The following is a 21,367-nucleotide window of genomic DNA, read 5'->3' as shown; positions in this document are numbered from 1 at the left end:
TGATAAATAAAGTGTCTGTGGTGTGAAAAACTAGGAACATACATCTATTGTTGCTTTACATTACTTTGAAGAGTTAGAGATTGTTAGATTATAATGAAATGTATGAACTATTTAGATTTAAATAGTCATTGAACTATGGAGACTTTTGTAAGAGATAAAAAAAGGGGGAATGGAAATGCAAATCTAAGAGCTTTTCACAGCCCTCTGCCAGAGTGCCACAGCCTCCTGTTTGAGGACCACTGGTTTAGAACAGGGATTCCCAGATATCTTCATGTCAATGACTCCAACAATAGATGCACATTAGACCGCAGACCTCCAGTGTTAAAGCATTTTGTCTAAAGGAATCCCCTCTGAGAAATTTTATTTTTAGGTTTAAAGATAACAAAGTCAGTGGTCAAACTAGGATTACTATAAAGTACAATCAGTCAATCAAACACCCAACCCTCTTTCTTGTTCCAACTTCTAAATATTATTGTAATACTTTAAATATTCTATTCTGTTCTATTCTAGTCTTTTGTCAACACACTCACCGACCCCTGCTGATATGCATTTTGCAGTGCTTAATGGATTGCATTGTAACTAGTGTTGATGCATCCCTTATGTCTGTGAAGTTAATGTGCTCTGTGAGTTGTTGCCATAATTTGTAACTCAGTGCATTCAGTAGTGTCCTTAGAAGCCTATGAACTAAATATTCGTGCGGCAATAAAGCACTTCTTTGCATGTGAAAATATCAGTGACAAGTCTAGGTTAGCACAGCTGTTCTACGTGTAAAAAGTTTGAAATATAATAAGGTTTGTCTGATAAAGACAGAGTTGCACCCATTTTCCATTTTAGAGTACAAGTCACCCACTGTTGGTGTCACAGTGTGCATTTATTGCTGCAGTAGTTAAAAAATGTTTTCTACATGTCAGATTTGTCTTCTAAATATAAAACTAGATGTATTAACTTTATTAGGTTTTCCATATGTGTTTGCTAAAAGGCAAGGCAAGTTTATTTATGTAGCACCATTCAGACATGAGGCATTTAAAAGACCATAAAAACAAAATGCAAAAGCAAGCTGATAAATAGTTAAGACATTACAGAAATTGTACTCAAAAAGACAATAGAAGGAAAAGCTACAGATTATCTTATCAAGAAGTGGTGTGTATATTTCACTGAAAAGCTGCAGTAAACAAGTTGTTACCAAGGTGTTTTAAGCCTTGATTTAAAAGGGCTGACAGTGTCAGTGGACCTCAGATATTCAGGAAGTTTGTTCCACAGGTGGGGAGCATAGAAACTAAAGGCTGATTCACCTTGCTTGATCTGAGTCTAGGAACATTTTTGATTTTGAATGCTTTGAAAAGTTGTTGCCAATAATTATATATAGCTGTAATGGAAACATTTAATTTAAACACATTTAGACCACAGAGGTATTAGCTATTGCCATGGTAACATCTAATAGGGATCCAAATAAACAATACGCATTTAGGCCTTTAAGCGAAAAAGAAATCTAATTGTTTAGATATTCAAGTCTGCTGTTACCAATAATGGGGACCAGAGGCAAAAAACTGTGGCCCTAGATTTATTTGTGTAGCTTGATTTTATTATTTTTTTTGTCTATGTCTGTTTTTCCAAAGAGACACAAAATTCCAGATTGGATAAAATGTAAAAAAAAATCTTTTTTTTTTTTGGTACATCATTTCAGAACCATTTCTTTTTCTTCTGTCTTTTCTCTGAAATGCCAGTGTGATAGTTAAATCACACTGATGTTAATTGTAGTGTTTGAGCTCTGGCACTCTGTTCTCCCATCTTTGTTAATGAACATCACAGATTTGCAGATGCTTTGGATTTCTGTTGAAAGTGCTTAAATCTTTTCTGTATTTTTGGAAGTGAACACTGACAGAACTATTCTTCTTTTCCCCACTTCCATTCATAGTCGGCTATAATGTAGTTGCAATGACTGTTTGGCCTCCACTGCAGTAATACATTTTTTTTTTTTTTGCCACAATGATCTCTTCTTGGACCTTGCAATGTGAATGTGAAATGTGTTGAATAAAACCCTGTTTTTCTCTAAATTTAAACAACCTTTCAAGGTTGCAGCTTGTCATTTCCAAGTCAAAATATTAATCTGATGGGCCTGATGTGTTGCAGATAATGTTGTCTCACAAAGAAAAATGAGTCTGCGTTCATTATAAATATTAATACGTGTTTTCCACAAACAACATACTGTACACTAGCCTGTTTGTGGGTTGATATTTGTTCTCATATTTGCTTTGATGCACTTCTGGGTGGGCTGTATATGTCACCTGTTTTCCTCCCACCACATGCACCCAGTCAACTTTACATTATTAGCAACTGTGTAGCCGTACCTTGAGCGATAAGATGTAGTATTGCATTAGGCTCACTGATGACCTCAATTTATATACCTCAGATACTACAGGCCATTTAACATTCAGTCCTTATATACTTATTCCACTATATACTCTATTTTTGCCTACAGGAAAGCAGCACAGCAGTGACTTCTCCCGCCTGATTGCCCAGGTTCGGGGTCGCCTAGAGCCCACCAGACAGACTCGTGTCAAACAGGAAGTCATTGTGATAGAAGAGGATGTACCAAAAGCACACTCTGCAGGTACTGCAACACTCATTGCCTTTCCTAAGGAATAAAATATACTCTAAGAGCCATAGGAGCCTCTTCAGCAGAGGTTATCTGATCCCCATGATAACCTGCTATGGTGAGTTCAACTTGTGTTGCCACAAATCAACATTTCCACTAGTGAAATGACTGCAAATTAATTGCAAATTGTTATACTAACAATATGCCAAATACACCATGTGAAACACCTTGACAGGGTTGTTGTGACTCCCTGCTGTGTGTGTGTGCATGCGTGCGCGCAGTCAGTCAATCTAATGTTCCTTGTCAAAATTGCCACGATTGCACACTCCATTGTTGTGTACATCTGGCAAGAGTGGATAAAGATACATCACTAGCTGTAATTAATGTTGGTGTGATTTCGTGTGTTTAGGGCATGAGTGGAAATATTCATTTACCAAATGTTAAAAAGGGAAGTGCAGGGAAGGAGAGGAACCTGAAATTTTTAGATTATTGCTTGTGTTGGTAATTTATAACAGTGCTTTTCAGTCCTGAAAATCGGGAACTTTTTTTTTTCATATTTTCAATCACAGCAGCACAACTTTACACCTGGGACTGAGGAACCAGACAAGCTCCTCACTGCACCATTAAAACTGATATTGATAGCCTCTTATCTGTGCTGTCAACATAGTGCTGCAGGAAACAGACATCCCTTCCTTATTAAAGTTAGTCAGAACAGAGGTTGTGACTCTTAATCCAGATCCCTACACACCTTTCTGTCTTGTTTGTCTGTATCATTGATGGTGATTTGGCTGTGCTGTTGACACTTTTGTGTACACATGCAGCTTGTTTAAATGCATATTGCAGGACTCAGTTGTGGCTCACTTGTAAAAGTAGATTCAAGTGGTTCAGATTAGATGTAAAAATGTAAAATCAAGCCCTGTAGCACCAAAGTGGCCTCAGAGACTTTGCATCCTTGTCCTTATCTAAGCTTTAATTTGGTCAAGGGAAATTAAGTCGTTGGTACACACCTGTTTGTGCCCATGTCCTCAGGTATCACCAGTTAATTCCAGTTAATAAGTTATAAATTTAGTAGCTTATTTTCTTTTAATCAACTAATTGATTAATCAACAAATTGTTGCAGCTGTATACAATATACAAATAAAAAGGCACAAACACAAATGCAGGACACCGTCAGCTGTGTCAGAGACTAGCTATGTGTGAAAGTATCAGCAGGAATCTGTTCTAACTGTTAGAGAATATGTGAAAATCTGGTGGAGACTTGGTAGTCAGGGGCATTCTTTTTCTCCATACCCCATCTGACAGGTCATTTCTCCACTGTTTGATTCCCTCTAGATGTCTGACATGATATATATTTTCGCCTCCTACAGATCAAGTTTCAGAATCAAAGAGCTGTGTTGTGATGAAGGTAGAAGATGAGGAACCTGACGAGGAGAAATCTGCGAGACAGATTGAATTGCCATCCAGCCCTTCTTATAGTGACGTGTCCATCAGCAGGTGAGCCCTAGATAAGCAAGACATCTCACTTCCTTTACAGTTTATGGCGCCCTCAAATCCTGTTGACAAGGGTTGGTCCTTTTCATGCTACAGAAGGATGCAACCCTTGTTTTTGACTTCTTTTCTTCAGTTTGAATATGATTGTATGTAATTTCATAGTGATAATACTGCAAGATTGTTTTGAACCTCTGATGTATTTTGAAAAAGCTCTGCTCCCTCCTGTAACTCTCACAATTCATAAATCCATGTTTATTTCAAAAATGTGATAATAATTATATTCGAGCCTCTTGGGTGGATTGACATTGACAGGACAGCAGTGTAATAATCTGTGATTATTTTTTTTATTTAATTAGCATTTCATGTAATAATCTAATTAATTTAATATGTAATTAGCATTTTTTATAAACTCTATCATGGTAATGTCAATTATTGCGGTTACCCAATCTGTGTTAATTGTATTCAGACATAAATGGGTGGAGGGGGAGGGGGTGAGACGATTTGCTTTGCCTGGACAACAGACTCTTGACAGCTTGTCTGTATCCTGTGATTACTCAGAAAGAAATGCACATAATACTTACAAAATACAACTTGCTGTTCTACATGCATAAACTACAAAAATGTAATCTTACAATATGGTAAATTCAGGAAATACAAAGTTAATCTGCACATTGGTGAAATATTGTGTCAGGAGGTCCCTAAAATCTGGGCGCCACATGTAGGTGGTTACAAGAACACCAGGAGAACCAGCAGAAGTAGTGAGGAACAAAGCAAATTATCAGCCAATCCTTTAACAACAAATAAAATCGGACATTTTGCCTCCCATAAATCGAGAGTTTGGAGTATATTCACTAAGTACAACCAGCTATTAAACATTAAATTGGTGCTTACGTAAGAACATTGTATTATATTAAAAATGTTCCATCACACACATCAGATCCATTCAAGTGGTTGTCATCAGTTTCATTCAAAATATCTTTCATTGTTTGGGGCTAAACGTGAAATGACAGCACACACACTTAGTGTAGTCCATTGATTAGACAGTGTGAGCTCACTTGCATGACAACTTTTTAACTTTGTTATATCCTTGATTAAAAAAAAAGGAATGCAGCTGAATCACGTACACTTACATAGGATTTCTGTTTGAAGCTTGAAGATTCTCTGCAGGAGTAGTTATCACTTGCTCTCATAGCGCACATGACTCAGATATCCTCTTTCACCTTTTTTATTCCCTTCCTACATTCACTTAACCTTCACTGTACTGTGATGCTGCAGTGAAATGAATCTGCCTGTTGTCAAGAGGGGCATTTATTAATTTTTGACTTTCAATTCTTTTCATTTCTGTTTTTAATATTTTCTTAGAAACCCTAACTTGGGTGTTAAATTCAGTTGTAAAAGGCATTTATGCCATTAGAAGGTGGAGGTTGTGTTGATTATACGCTCTACATCTAGGACTCAGCAACCAGATAAGCTTCTTCTACTGCATCATTAAACCTGATATTGACAGCGTCTTGTCTGTGCTGTCAACAGAGTGCTGCCAGAATCAGATGTCCCTCCCTTATTAAAGTTGGTCAGAACAGAGGTTGTGACTCTTAATCCAGATCCCTACGCACCCTTCTGTCTTGTTTGTTCATATCACAGATGGCGATTTGGCTGTGCTGTCGACACGTCATTTATGTTCGCATGTAGCTTGTTTTCAGTGAATATTACAAGACTCAAATGAGCCTCACTTGTATAAATAGATGTGAACAGATAGTTAAAGTAAAAATGTACAATCTAGGGATGTCATGATACCAGATATTTAGTAGTCAATGCCAGTACTAATTGGAATAGTACTAGTTGAATTTCCATGATTCGCAATACCTAATTTGATATTATGGTCTAAATCTAAAGGTTCTAGGACAAAAGACTAAGGGGAAGATTTACTGAGCTTGCCACAAGTCACTGTCAGGGGAACATGTTGGCACATCTGGAAAGTAATGCAAAAGTGATCTCTGCTCAGACATTAAGTCTGTTGTTTTTTCCTCTCTCATTCTCTCCCTCTTTTTCCCTTTATATTTTTATTTTACTGTATTTTTTACCCTGGTTTGGCTGCACTGTGTAGATAAAGAACAGAGTCCACAGTTTCAAGATTTAACTTATTTTGTCGTGCTTTGAGCACCGATCAGATGAGCTGACAGAGCGCACTGGATCCATTGCTGGGTGTGCTGTGTGGATGAAAGATCACATTGGATGCTGCTTTTCACCACGTCTTATTGTGTCTCATTTTCAAGGTCAAATGAGACCTTAAATGTCATTTTCTTTTGAGTAATTATTAGTCAGGCTTGGCAGTGTCAGTGTTTTGTATTTTATTTAAATAAAAATACCATCTCCATTTAACTCTCTGCTATGGCGATCTTATGATACTGCAGCACGTTGTTTTATTGGCTGGAGTCTCCATTGTCTATTCTCATTCTGTCACAGGCAATCTGTGTCCTGTAATCACTTGTATAAAAAAAGTCACATCTTTATGCATGTTTAAAATTAGCATGACTTTGATTTCATTTCGTCATTATTTACTATTATTTATGCATTTTATATCCTCTGTTGAACTGACATGATATTTTTAAGTGTTTGAGACTGTTTTGATATTAAAAGTGAATAATGATGGAAGATGTTATTATAAGCTCTACCAGTCACCAGTTGACCAAATTATCTTTATTTTTTCATCATTTATTTGAATCATTAAACCCTTAAGAGGAATAATGTTTCCCCAAATATGTCTCTCTATATATACTGTTTAAAATCCAGTACAAGCACCAAAATGGTGCAGATATTACATTTATATGCAAATAAAATCTGCATCAGAAATAGAAATGACTCCAAACCATTACACAAAAACAAGCATGTTATTTCCTGGGCATTAATAGCTTGTCGCCACAAACTATGTTTGTGCCAGCAATGTGGGGAAACACCAGCCAAATGTTGGTAAAATATGACAGCAGCTAGTAGACTTTATACACAAAATAATGATTTACTATTGAGTTGCTGGTGATTTTTTTTTTAAGTTTTCTCACGCTGGTGTCAGGGGAGTTGACAACCTGAACAGTCTTGATGAACTGGTGTTAAAAACAAAAACAGCTTTGCCACATTCAAGTAACAGCAGAATGTTCATTTTGTTATCTGTATTGTGGAAGCCTTTATATTTAGAGCGTTGGCAGAGCATGAATGCACATGAGCAGATGAGCTTCACTGAACGCACACCAGATTGATTCAGCACAGCATCCTGTTGTATGTATGAGTGTATTTTAGGTGTAAGGAGAGAATTTGTAAAAGCCAATAAGCAACCATTTCTATGAGTAACAAAACAAATGAACCATTACTGCTAATTCAGTTACTTTGGTAAAGCTCACTTGTTGCGATGGTAAATCATCTCTACAGTCTGAGGTTATAATTCACCAGTCCTGACAAGTACGATGTTACCACCACCATACTTTACTTAAGTGATGGTGGCCCTTATGCAAAGCCAGAGTGGTTGTCTGTGGTGTTGTAATTGTGCCATTGCCCAATTTCCTTTGCAAGATATATGTGGGAATATCTTACGATGTTGGGAGTGTGGAGGTGGTGCACAACTGGTGAGTTGTAGAAGCAGTTTAAACTCTTGAACTTCTACGTCTCGCTGACTGACAGTAGGAAGGGCAAAAGGACAGCTCTCCTTTTTTATGTATGTAGCATCATCAAGTGTTTGGTTGAGGCAGCCTCACACAACTATAGCCACTTGGTACTGTGAAAAATCAGATGTCTTTATTTGACTCCTTTGAATTAACATCCTGGGCTGTGACACTTTTTCTATGCTTTCCATTTCATTCATTCATTCGTTCAGGTCTATAGGATATGTAATTTGTCATCATATTAGCCTAAATGGATACGTATCATTAATAGACTTAAGAGCATCACAGTCTATTTCGAGATGGTTTTTAGGGCAGTTACTCAGGTACAAACCAGTGCACTACAGAAACTACCCTGTATTTGTTCAACTTTGTAAATGACGTGTTCTTCCCTTCTTTGTCTCCTATTACAGTTCTATTTCAGACATCTTTGGTCCTGAGCCAGCCAGAAACCTTGAGTAAGTGATTCTGTTGTCATTGCTACTGTCAAGTAAAGTCCTTTTAGTTGTTTTACCGTGCCACCTATTAATGCCAGGAGTGCTATACAGTCTATTTTCCATTACAAGTAAATGCACTTTTGTATTGATGCATACACTATTGCTGTCATGGATTACTGTCCATTGTACACACTATACATATGAGACATCCCACTTAGACTACTACACTACCCTACCACTTAGATAAGCTATTGTGCCACTCGATGCCTCTTGAAGCCCAAGCCTTACGCTTATGAAAAAAAAAAGAAAAGAAAAGGTGGAATTTCTTGCAATTTATTTCAAAAATTATTTGCTCATGGGCCATAATATGTGCCCAAGTGTAATGTAAAAGAAAACAGGAGGTTTATGTAAGCAATGTTCTGATTTATTTTCAAAGCTATAGTGTTTCTCGAGCACTGAAGATATTATACGGTGGTTTCTGTTCTTCATTGTGTATTGTCACATTATATCTGCAGAGACGGTGTTGCTTATTGCGCTGGTCTGTATCTGCAGATGTCTTTGCAAATAAATTTTCTTTTTTGATGTAAGATAATTCCATTATATTTATCAATATCTACGCAATTTCCATCAACCTTATAGTCTGTATATCAGAACTTGAGGGAAGCTTTTGTAGCATTGTGTATTGTTACACAATCGCTGCTACTCTCTGAATGATGTCTGGTTTCTGGTTACAAATCTTCTCTTCCTTATAGTTCAGGAGAGTTGTGAACAGAAGAGAAGTAGCAGCACTGCTGCAGCAACACTGTGTGAACACATGAATACATAAATGGTTATAAAAATGTGTGTGCATGCGTGCGTGATCAACACTGATTATCTCTTCATCGTGGCACCTGTTAGTGGGTGGGATATATTAGGCAGCAAGTGAACATTTTGTCCTCAAAGTTGATGTGTTAGAAGCAGGAAAAATGGGCAATCATAAGTATTTGAGCGACTTTGACAAGGGCCAAATTGTGATGTCTAGACGACTGGGTCAGAGCATCTCCAAAACCACAGCTCTTGTGGGGTGTTCCCAGTCTGCAGGGGTCAGTATCTATCAAAAGTGATCCAAGGAAGAAACAGTGGTGAACCGGCAACAGGGTCATGGGCAGCCAAGGCTCACTGATGCACGTGGGGAGCGAAGGCTGGCCCGTGTGGTCTGATCCAACAGACAAGCTACTGTTGCTCAAATTGCTGAAGAAGTTAATGCTGGTTCTGATAGAAAGGTGTCAGAATACACAGTGCATCACAGTTTGTTGCGTCTGGGGCTGCATAGCCGCAGACCAGTCAGGGTGCCCATGCTGAAAAGCGCCAACAACAGGCATGTGAGCATCAGTACTGGACCACGGAGCAATGGAAGAAGGTGGAATCATGTTTTCTTTTACATCACATGGATGGTCAGGTGCGTGTGCATTGCTTCCCTGGGGAACACATGGCACCAGGATGCACTATGGGAAGAAGGCAGCCGGCAGCGGCAGTGTGATGCTTTGGACGATGTTCTGCTGGGAAACTTTGGGTCCTGCCATCCATGTGGATGTTACTGTGACATTAGCATTGTTGCAGACCATGTACACCCTTTCATGGAAACTGTATTCCCTGATGGCTGTGGCCTCTTTCAGCAGGATAATGTGCCACGCCACAAAGCAAAAATGGTTCAGGAATGGTTTTAGGAGCACAACAAGTAGTTTGAGGTGTGGAATGTTATGCCTGATCTGTGTGTGTGTGTGTGTGTGTGTGTGTGTGTGTGTGTGTGTGTGTGTGTGTGTGTGTGTGTGTGTGTGTGTGTGTGTGTGTGTGTGTGTAAAGGAATAAAAAAAGGCATGGACACGAGAAGTGGGCGCTGACAGGGCTGCAGCACCACCTAAAAGCAGGTAAAAAATAGCTGACTGGCTGCAGGGGGGGGGGGGTGTGAAAATGGACAGATGTATTGACGTGATACAAAACCTTTATATGATCATAAATCCTGTTATCGTAAAGTTCTGTGGTGTGTGATTTTTTTTTCTTAACTTCAGATCATATTTGTGTATTTTTAAGGTCTCCATGCTAATTAATCAGAAATAATTGTGAGGGAGAGTGGTTTATACGCTGCAGGCTGAAGTCTCTGTCTCAGTGATAAACAGGCAGACGCTCGTCTCCTCCATAAAATGTTTGTCACTATGCTGCATTGTCACAAGTAATGTTGAACTGAATTATCCAGACACTGTCCAGCCATCATCTCCTCGGTGTTCAAATTTGTGGTCTGATGTGTAAGGCATTCTCACTGATCCAAATTGTCAGAGTGAAACTGATGTAAATTATCCTGCCTGTCTTAATACAAATACATAAATATCATGCACCATGTAGTCATTATATAGGCTGACCTGAAAAAGGGTGAGGATTTCTCTTCTCAGAGGACAATATTTTATCAAAGAAATTAACTCTGATTAATAATTATAATTACTAATAATAAATAACGATCTTTTTCCAAAATACTACTGGCTCTGTGGTGTTGACATTTTGAATCTGATGCCTCCAGTGCGCCATAGGAGCATCATTTGACACATGTAGATTTTTGCTTTTACTATGTTTGGGCCTTTAGATAGTTTGCAGGTCTGAGAATACCTTTACATTCCTTCTTTGTCATTACCTTTGGCCAAGCCTAGTATTATGTTGTTGAGAGACACTATTTTGGCCCACAAGCCAGAAGAAAAGCAGCGCCAATGCCTGTGGTACTGAATGTCCTTAAGTATGCTTTCATGGATGTTATGCTTCGGTCACAGCTTAAGATTGGACAGGTTGTCCCCAGTGTCCTGTATGACCATCTAATGTAATGCTTTTCCTTGAGCACGTTTGAGAAATTCACTTGTTATCAGAGGCAGCAAGATCGTACGGAGTTCTCATCAAGTTACTCTTGTTGTTGGACAGTTTTAGACAATCTGACATCCCCAAAAAGACGATTTATCCAATTAAATGGTTTGTCAGAAACTAAATTATGTCAGCAATAAATGTAATTGTCCAGGGATAGTGGTGGTCATATTTTGAGCCAATTCTGGTGGCTGAATATAGAATATAGACTGTTTTTGGAAGACTGCTGTGTTTTGTTTTATCCTTTTATTTTTATCTCAACCATTTTGTTACTGCTGTCATCTCTTTCAAATTATTCTGACAGTGCAAAAAGAAACAACACACATCTCTTCACCCAAGAGAACTCACATAAACAGTTGCGCTGACCCGATACTCATTTACTTGCAAACTGTGGACAAAGACAGAGGGTCATAGCTTTTAGTTATAAAGGGTGGTGTTGCATTGCCTATGCAGCATTATATCTTCTCTCCCTGTCATTTTTGTTGGTGGTGTAGCTTTGTGCTGCTAAACAAACCCTTGTCATTAGAAGGACAAGTACAAATAACAAACTAAAGTAGCGATTATAAATGCATTTTAGAAAATTCAGATGACGGCATGTCCTCTTCTGTTTGAGAAAGTGCCCACTTTGTTTTTTTTCCAATACAGATACATATAACTTTGGAAGAAGAATGCAGATAGCAATTTAAAGAGAGAATATATTCACTCCCATGCACTCTACATGCATAGATGAGTTTTCATCTTAATACATATTAATACACATCATATATCAGTCAGTGGGTTTTTTTCTATTTGTCAAATGATGCTGCCTGATTGTCACATTATTCTGTAAGTTTTATCATGTGTACTATGCTGTTTTGGTAAACATACCCATGCTTGTCTGATTCAAGGACATTTCATGTACAGAAAGCTTTGCTTTCACACTGTTGTGCTGACAAAACAAGTGACGCACATAGATCTGAATGTGATTTTACCCGATGCTTGTTGTGGATAATCAAAACTCTGCTCGTCATTTCTCTCTGGACGACCTCAAGGCAAAGTCCAAACCTGTCTTTACTCATTCCCAATGCAATCCATCCAGGGTGGGGTGTTATAGTAAGTAATATTGCAATTATAACAACAGTTATAGTAAGTAATATTGCAATTATAACAACAGTTATAGTAAGTAATATTGCAATTATAACAACAGTTAGCAACAAAATATAAGATAGAATCAAAATGTATTCATATTATGGTGCAATTCACTTTCAAAATTAAAACGAGACAATTTCAAGTCGCCTTGGAGTCACCAGCCTTCTTGACCTAAAGTAATTCTTTCTGGAGAGTGTTGCATTTCCCAGCTGATACAAACCAATACAGACACAAAGCCGCATTGCTAGCTTGATCTTAAAGTAACAAAGATATGTTTTGAAAAATACATTTTCCATGGGAAGATTTAGCTACTACGTCCATGAACTTCACATGTATTTTTAAGCTATTTGGGCCGCATCACCAACTAACCAGCACAGCTGATGGAGAGTGCTGAGCAGAGTTCATGTGTGAATCAACTCCAGAGCATTGTAAAATCAAAAGGACATGTATGAAGTAATCATTTTCAAAAATTCATGTTTTTATCAAACCAAATAATCTGCTTTCATCAATACCTTTTGGCATTTAGTTTTTCAAAAACAACATTTTCACTGTGGTCACAAAAATATTTGCTCTCTCACCTTGTCACACAAAAAGGCACACAACTGTATTAACGAGGTAGTGAACTAGTAATCTAACAGCACCATAAATTACATATATATTAATTGAAAAAAGTTGATTCAATTATTCTTTAAATTTTGCTTTTACAGCTGAAAGAAATACCCTAACAGGGGTCCATAGTCTTTCTTTTCATGAATAAAAACATTTCAAAAACATCCCCCCTCTGGGCAGAGTAATATTGATTAGCATGGTGTGTCATGCTGTTTAATCCATGTTCTAAATGTCTGTTTGACCAATCAGATTGCTTGGTCTGAACTACTTGTAAAATGCTAATTTCTCACCCTGCAGTATTCCACACAGCTCTTTCTCTGTATATAGTCAGTATACCAGTAGTGTTGGCCTTGGAATGCCTCATCAACTCAATAGGCGGAAGCTAAGTCTGTTGTTGTTAAAAGTGTGAAAGGACATTTTTATTTCCATCAGGAAAGGCTTTATCTCCATCCTCCAGCCTTTTTCAGACTCTGGCAATGATGACAAGTTAACTGTTGATTGTTTTAGCCCTTATTCATGCTTTGCACAGAGGCCGACTGCCTGATTACCAGTAATCCACTATACTTAGACATCTCCCCATGTTTCTACTGCCCATATGTGAATTTTGACCCAAATTCCAGTGCAAGAATTTTGTTTTTTTAGTCCACACAATACATAAGATGAAGAGGCATAGGACCTTGTCACTGGCTGGAGGGTGATATACATCTGAGGTATGATCAGCTGAAGAAACCTCTTCATGTCAACCTCTAAGCTGTTCCATGTGTGTTTTTAGGGCTCCCCGTTGGCCTCTAGGCCATATTATCTGAACATGTCTTATGGAGGAGGTCCCAGTGTCTACCAGTTTATGTCAGAGGTGACTCAGTAATGGAGCTGTAACTTAACACTGCATGCTGAGCCGTGGAGCCTTCTGGGACTCACATGGTAGCAAGACATATTGATGTGACAGCAGGTAATCCATGAGGGGAAAAAACAGCTTATTTAGAGGCACTGGGCACTCAATCCAGCTGTGCTCCTCTGACAATAGTAAGGTTTCCATCAGAGTAAACAGAGAATTGCAATTGTGTATTTTCTTAAATTCTGAATTGAATAAGATTTAAAAACGGACTCTGAAAAATTTATAACATACTGTAATATACATCATCTTCCAACTGAAGAGTTAATCTAAAAAGTATGAACCCTTGTCCACTCTAAATAGATTACATTCATTGTGCCAGTAGGGTGCATTGCATTTACATCTCATATATTTTAATGAATACAACAGCATTTTGACAAGATGTTGAATGTAGTGATCACTAGTTTAAGAACAGGATAAATGGTTTGTGATGATCATAGCATTACTTCAGTGTCCATATGTGACAGTATTCAAAATAGCTTATTATATTAGCTATTTAGGGGTTTAGTGGCCTGTGGGGCCAGTGCTTGAAAATATTAATTGTCTATCCCTGAATTGTATGTATTTTCACACTGTGACAGATTTTAACATTTGATTTGTTATGAGGGACAGTTAATCAGAGATGACCGTTATGAGTCTGTAGTCGCGTATACACTGAAGCTGTGCTATTAGTACTATATTGTTTGTGTCAAGGGCAGAATGAGGTACTGTTAAAAAAAAGTACATCTGCTGTCTTTCTGTTACTTAACCTACATGAGACTTCAGTAACCTTCCCCAGACTTCCTTTGAACTGTGCGGTAATTTTCAATGACGCACCAGTATGTTTAGTGCTGGGTCAAGATTGTCTCCGATGCCAGATTTTCTGCCACAAATTGGTTGCCCCAGACAAATGGGGGTAGCTAATTATTTTACATCTGGTGTCTGAGTGATCTGTGGCTCCATGTTTTTCTTTTCCTTCCTGCTTTCCCCATTCATAGTACAATTGCAAGTAACAGTGTCTTTCTCTTTATTGTCAGCATCTTGCATGAATAAACTTTATTGCAACTGTCCATCAGCATGCACGTCATGACCAGGGGATTTATCCACTCTGTAAGAGCACAGAGGTCATATGTTTTGTGCACAAAGACCAATGAAATCAAAGTCCGAGTAAACACAACAAACAAGATTAATTTAAAAAAAAGTCATAAACTGTATATTAAACAGTAGGGTTGGACTGATGCCATCATCCATCACTGGGGCTGACAGTCATCGACCACTGAGAAACATCATGATTTGAAAGCCTCATGTATTTGACATTTCACTGTGGACATCACAGTTGATTCACACTTGAGAAGCATAAGTGTCTACTGAGCTTAAGTTGGTATAACCGTTTTAGAAAGTTCTGGTTAGACATTTTTTCAGCCAGACATTTTGTTATTTTATGAGATGGACAGACATTAGGACAGAGCTAAGTGTTGGCAAAAACATTGACTTGTCCCTCTAAATGGACACACAAGGATCCCCTTAAGTGATTTTTACTGGTGTGAGCAACCATTTATTCCAGTGTAATGTGTTTGCTGGACGGTTGTCAAGCAGCCAGTCGCTCAAGATGGAGTCAAAATAATTTATTCAGCAATTTCAGCAGCATGATAATCAAGCATTAATACACTCAGGCTATGCACTTCCTTCCATTTCCTGTTAGCTGATTGCAGAATTTATGGCATCTCCTCTGCAATAGTTGGTCAAAGTGAAGGGGCTTTTGGTGTTAATTGACTGTGTGAACTGCTGGTTACATAGAAGCAGCTGCTGTCAAATAGACTTTCATTTTAACTTCTCATTAAACACGCACATTATTGCTATTTTTGAATATTTGGTAGATTTGGTCCAGTGAAATAGTAATGGATAAAGGAATCGTGTTAGCAGCCAGAGCAGAAAATAACTTAATCTTTGAAGTGATTAAATCGTAAGCTTTTTGCACACTCTCAAATGTGCATTTTCTCAACACACACACCCTGTTATGTTAGTGGATGGCAGGAGAGAAAAAGGCAAGTTTTTACCACTGTTATTATAGACTGATTAAAGTAATACAGTCTTTATGCATTTAAGACGGTCTTCAGGGGCCCATAGCTGATATGTTTTCTTGTTTTTTGTGATGGGTATTGGATGATTGTCTGCAGTAGTAGTAATAGTGGACCTGTTCAGATTGGCTCAGTGCTTACCTTTTTTTTTTTTGGTATGCTCCCCTTTGAGAACCCAAAAAAAGTTTGCATCCCCCCACCCCACAGTTTTTATCAATCATTAATAATAATTTGGGGTGGAACTGCTAAAAAAAAGATTAAAAAGTTGAGAGTAGAGAAATAAAGTTAAGCAGGATAGAATCAGCCAACTGTTGCTTGTTTTTTTCCGCAACATAAATTGTATCCTTTCATCTTTTTTCACTCTTTATTTCTCCCCTCATCTTCTGTGCCCCCCCCCCCCCCCCCCCCCCTGCAGTGGCTCTGTGCCTCCCTGGCGAGGGCCTGCCTCCCAGTTTGGAAGCCACTAGATTAGCTTATGTGTCGACATAATGCGTTTTAAAACTGGGATACCTGAATGTTCTGGACATTTAAGTCTACTGATGATACAAACTTAATCTTTCTTTTCAGAAATGTCACATTTTCCATTCAAAAAAGACTAAAAGATTATCTCTAAAAATGTTTATTTCACAGAGACACAGAGAGGACCTCAGCCAAAAAGCGAACATCCAGCACAAGAGAAGATGGTGAAGCTTCATCGCCCATCCTTGGAAAACGACGGCGCAAAACATAAGTCAAGATGGAGGAGACCAGAAGATCTGTCACAAATCAAATCAGTACCAATAAGGTTTTCACTTACTTTTCATTTCACATTCCTGCCTGGTATTTCAATGGATTTTATGAAGCTGCACTATTTACTTGAATAAATGTTTTGTATTTTAACATATTTTGTAGTCTTGTGATCCATGATGAGATAGACCCCAGTATTTCATCAAGTTACTTCAGGAGTGACAGGGCTGTGAAATCAATACTTGAATCTGTTTGAACACTATTTTGTTTGGTAAAGATTTAGTCTCTGTTTAAAAATGAGATTCCTTTTTTGTAAATCAAACATGACTTTATAGCTCTCTAGTATTGTAGACAGTGTTACAATCAATGTGTCATTTTCTATTGCTTATAGTTTTAATGCACCTCATGTTGTTTTACAGTTTTTTTTATGGGGGGGTTGTCTTTATTGCATGTTTTAAGGTTCATTGAACCCTTTTTGGTTTATGTGATAGATTCACGGCTGCAGCCAATGATTATTTTCATTCATTTGTTCAGACGATGGTGAAAAATGTTGATCACAAAGCCCAAGGTGATGTCCTCAAATGTCTTGATTTGTTCACAAGATTTTCTGTTAACTGTCACAGAGGACTAAAGAAACCAGAGGATATTTGTATTTGATAAGCTGAAGTCAGAGAATTTGTTTTTTTTTTTTGGACTCTGTGGTCTAACTTGTGAAGTATAAATAATCCCCAAAAATGCGTAGAATTACTTTTTTTTACCTTTTCCTTCTTTTTTCTTCTACTCTTTTCCTCCAAACAGCTGAATGTCACTGTTTGCTAACCTCTGTTTGCTAACCTATCACCCCCATCTTCAAATACATCGTATTTGGTTTATTTCTTTGCCAACTCAGATTAGGAGCGAAGGCGCTTGGGATTCATCTGTCATTTGCATTTTCAGTGCTTGCAACAAACCTTTAGCTTTCAGATTGATTGTTTTCTTTGAAAGAAAGGTAACTGGGGTCAGTTTAATTCAATAAACCCGATGCCTGTGGAAACTCAGGGTCAAAGCGAGGGAGAGTGTAAACACTTAAGATGGGGAGGTGGTGTTTATATATACGTGCATGGGAGAGTGAGCAGGAACACATTTGGGAGGCGACCTTGATTGAAAACAGAGCTCGCCTTGAGTCAGAAACACGCTGCTTCTGAGTGTCTCTCCCCTGACAGATATTGCTTGATTCTTATCACAGTGCATGCTCATTATACCACCGCTTTGTCACATTGCATCTTTACATCGTTCCTATACAATGATGCTGTTTGTCTTGGGCTTAATAAGCAGGGGTGTCAGTCTTGCTTGAGACCACAGGAGAGGGCTGAGTGGCTCCTGATCCCTGTCTTGAATTGGGAAGCAGTGGAGCAAACAGTGATATCACAGATTCCATCCACATACCGCCTGTGGGAAAGACCCACAGAGACTGTACCCTTTCAGTAGACATCACACTCACCTTATTTGTCTCTGGTGGAGATGTTAAAATGGATATTTGTCATCTGTCCAATTTAAGGTGAAACAGGTTTTTTTTAATCTCATAAATATGTATTAATTATAAGACATCCTTCCACTCTGGTTGTAATCTACCTTAACTCATATCCCAAAGACTCTATACAACCATGACAGCATTTGTAAACTGTCCAAACCTCCTAAGAAAGGATAACCAATCCCAATGTCATGGTGAGGGGTCAGTTAGATTCTTTCAAGACCTACAGGGGCACATTCAGCCTCAGGAATGAATGTTCTGCATGAACTTCTCTGCCCTCGACTGCAGCTCTAATTAAGCTCAGGCTGGAGGACAGAGTGGCAGCAGTGTTAACAGCCCTCTTGTGCTCAAAATCTTTTCTTCCCCACTAAGACAGTTGGAAGATCCTGCCAACGGAGTCACTGACTTTTCTTGATCCAGGAATTACCCAGAGACTAGCTTGAAGGGGTGCCCACACTAATAGGGACATGTCCATTTGGTAGTGTCAACTCTTTAAATTTAGTTTCAGTAATATCTGTGGCACAATAACCAAGAAAGAGACTAAATATTGTAGTCTGCTAAATATTCTGTTGCTTTTTGTAGACAAGCAATATAGGACTCCTACAAACAATCAGAGAAATTGCATGTTCATTTTGTAATGAAACTTTAACAACAAAACAACACAACCCAAAATTCATGACTAAGTTACCTTTTCTTTCTGTACCTTGGAGTCTATTTTGTCTTTTTTTCCTTAATGAAGTATTACTTCTAGGAAAGTTATTTGATGTCAGTGATCCTCCTTTCTGTACTTTTTCATATTTGTATTTCCAAAACAGCTCAGCTCTGTCAGTGCTTTGATATATCACTGTGGCCGCTAAATTTTCCAGGTAAGTAACAAAGATTTGTTCCGAGAAAGGTACCAACTTACACCCAACAGTATCTTGGGAATGTCTTCAAGGTATTTCCTCAAATTTTGGCACAAACATCCACCTGGACTCAAAGATGAACTGATTAGATTTTGTGTTTCAAAGATGCACATGCATGAAGATGCATGTGAAGAATCTACAATTTAGAATTTGTAGCTTCTTTGCAGGAATATCCATATTTAAAGCATGATGATTGCCGCTGCACAATGTGGCAAAGTTCAAAGTGACCAGTCCTCTGTACTCCATAAAAGTGATGACAGAAATGTTCTCACTGTAATCATACTCGTCAGTATAGTGATAACATCCATTTTGCCAAAAAAAATACACTTAATTCCTTTTATTATATTCTTCACCACATATATTATGTGACTCTGGACAGACATGGTTGTAAAATGCAACTTATTGGTTGGTGGAAGCATACAACCGCAAGGCAGTAATTCTAGTTTGTACTTCTTCCTTCCAGAACCCATTTATTTTGGCACAGAATTTGAAATGCATCCTGCAAAATAACACTAGTCTCAGGCAGAGACATAAATCATGCACTCCACGGTAATTTGGAAACTGATTGAATCCATGTACACATTTTTGACATGTAAGTGTGCTGCATTATTTTATACTGTTATTGACATTCTGCAGTGATAGTCTGGTTTTAGTGCATCATACTTTGGTTTTCTACCTCCATCAAATCTAGAGTGATAAAGTCACTGCATCTTCTAGAAGGTTTTCTTTCTGCAACAGACTGTAAAACAAAAGACAAAAAAACAACTCAAACTCATGAATGTGAAAATGGTTTTGACAGGATTGTTGTATATGTTTGACCTGGCAAATACAAACTAGATAGAAATTTGAACAGAGAGAACTAGAATTTGTTGAAATAGGGCGAACAGTTTTAGAAGCTGAGAGAAGCATGTCACTATTATTCAAGTTTATAGCCCTCAGTTATAGTCTCAGTGGGCCTCATGATGCCCACATTATGAGATAGTAAATGAAAACCACTCTACCCAAACACAGACTCTCAGTGGAGGTGAGAAAAAAAATCTCCCATGAAATCATCATAAAGAAAAACAAAATGGTAGAGCCTCTCTGGTTTATAGTACAGCAGTGCAGCAGGCAAAGTTTAAGGATCCATAACTAAATGGAACACCGAGCAAAATACACTATATAAGTACAACAATTTGAGCTGGAAGGGCCATATACTTAACCTTGAAAATAATGCAAAATAAAATACTCACCGCAACATCCACTCATATGTGTTTCTTAAGCTTTCGCCCACATCTTGTGGCTGTCGTCAGTGGATGGGGTCCTTCAGCTGAGTAAACTTTAAACTAAACCATCTCTGTGACAACTCACGCATGTAATGCAGCGGAAAATCTCCTGACATTTTCTTGCATGTTCCTAAAGGGGATTTGTGATGGCAAACAAAGTCCTTGAAGATCGCTGTGAGAAACCCCAAACAGATGTTTCATGGTAAAATAGACCCAACTGACTGTTATAGCTGCAAATAAAAATGTACTCAATTTATATCCCCATGTACCACATTTAGTTGTGTGTGTATGTATGTAGTCATTTATTTTAATAGTTCAATGGAGACAACAGACCCTGTGGCCAGTATAGAATTATAGTCTCACAGCACTTATGAAGAACCTTGAAATCTCAGGTTGCCTGTCATGTAAGTTTGTAAATTATTTACATCATTGAGCTGTATGTGCATGAATGTGGAACAAATGTAACACTATAATAACCATCATCAATAAATGGTAAATTGATAGTTAATTAAACTTAATAGTTATTTTACTGTTAACAAAACACAGCCACAGAAGGAAAAGATCATGCTTTGGGTTTAAATAAGCATGTTACTTATGTAAGTTCATCTCTGTAATGTACACTAGTTATGTAACTAAGTAACTGTGCAACTGTATAATAACATTTAAATAATGTTCATAGAGGATCTACAAAAACTAATGATAAAATAATTGTAGCATTACTAATAATTTGTAAACATAATTATAATTTCATTGTTTGTTAACAATGGATAACTATTACCTAAACTTTAATTAACTATCTATTTACCATTTATTTATGATGGTTATAAAGTGTTAGCAGGACAGATTTCTGTTTGTACTTAACTTAAAAAAAACAAGAACCACAAGATCCAGACTTTGAAATTAAAGTCACTTTCCATTTAAGATTTATTTTCAGGATGCCGATTACATCAACACCACAGTATTACTTTTAAACTCATGACACATCCAAGACCTCACTTTGTAGAAAGATCTAATCTGATCAAGATGAGGAGGTGCACGTCTCTTTTCCATCAAAATTATTAAATATTGGTTACATAACAGTGATTTAGTTTAGGATAAAATTTAATTTAATTTGTGTTCAAAGTAGACTAGGAGTTTCCAAGATCCTGGCTGTGATTGTTTTCTTCCTTGCAATCAAAAAGGAAATAATCAAGAGCTGGCTAATTAATGCAGTTAACTACGTGG

General features: G+C 37.8%; 1 protein-coding gene across 2 annotated transcripts in view; it reads left to right on the top strand.

The window, feature by feature from the left end:
* rad18 (RAD18 E3 ubiquitin protein ligase) overlaps positions 1-16,510 on the top strand; it is a 39,228-nt gene extending 22,718 nt beyond the window's left edge. Inside the window, exons 10-13 of one of the 2 annotated variants that reach the window (XM_084733732.1) lie at positions 2,480-2,611; positions 3,964-4,090; positions 8,148-8,192; positions 16,368-16,510. In XM_084733732.1, coding sequence (XP_084589858.1) covers positions 2,480-2,611; positions 3,964-4,090; positions 8,148-8,192; positions 16,368-16,467 — 404 coding nt within the window. In that variant the 3' untranslated portion in view covers positions 16,468-16,510. The remainder of the gene's footprint in view (positions 1-2,479; positions 2,612-3,963; positions 4,091-8,147; positions 8,193-16,367) is intronic. The other variant, XM_084733739.1, reaches the window with a different exon arrangement.
* Positions 16,511-21,367: the final 4,857 nt, after the last annotated feature.

The sequence above is a fragment of the Lutjanus erythropterus genome, chromosome 2 (assembly GCF_056507025.1).
Source record: "Lutjanus erythropterus isolate fLutEry1 chromosome 2, fLutEry1.hap2, whole genome shotgun sequence".
NCBI classification, from domain to species: domain Eukaryota; kingdom Metazoa; phylum Chordata; class Actinopteri; order Lutjaniformes; family Lutjanidae; genus Lutjanus; species Lutjanus erythropterus.
The sequence above is the reverse complement of the archived record's forward strand: the minus strand, read 5'-3'. Positions and strand labels throughout refer to the sequence as shown.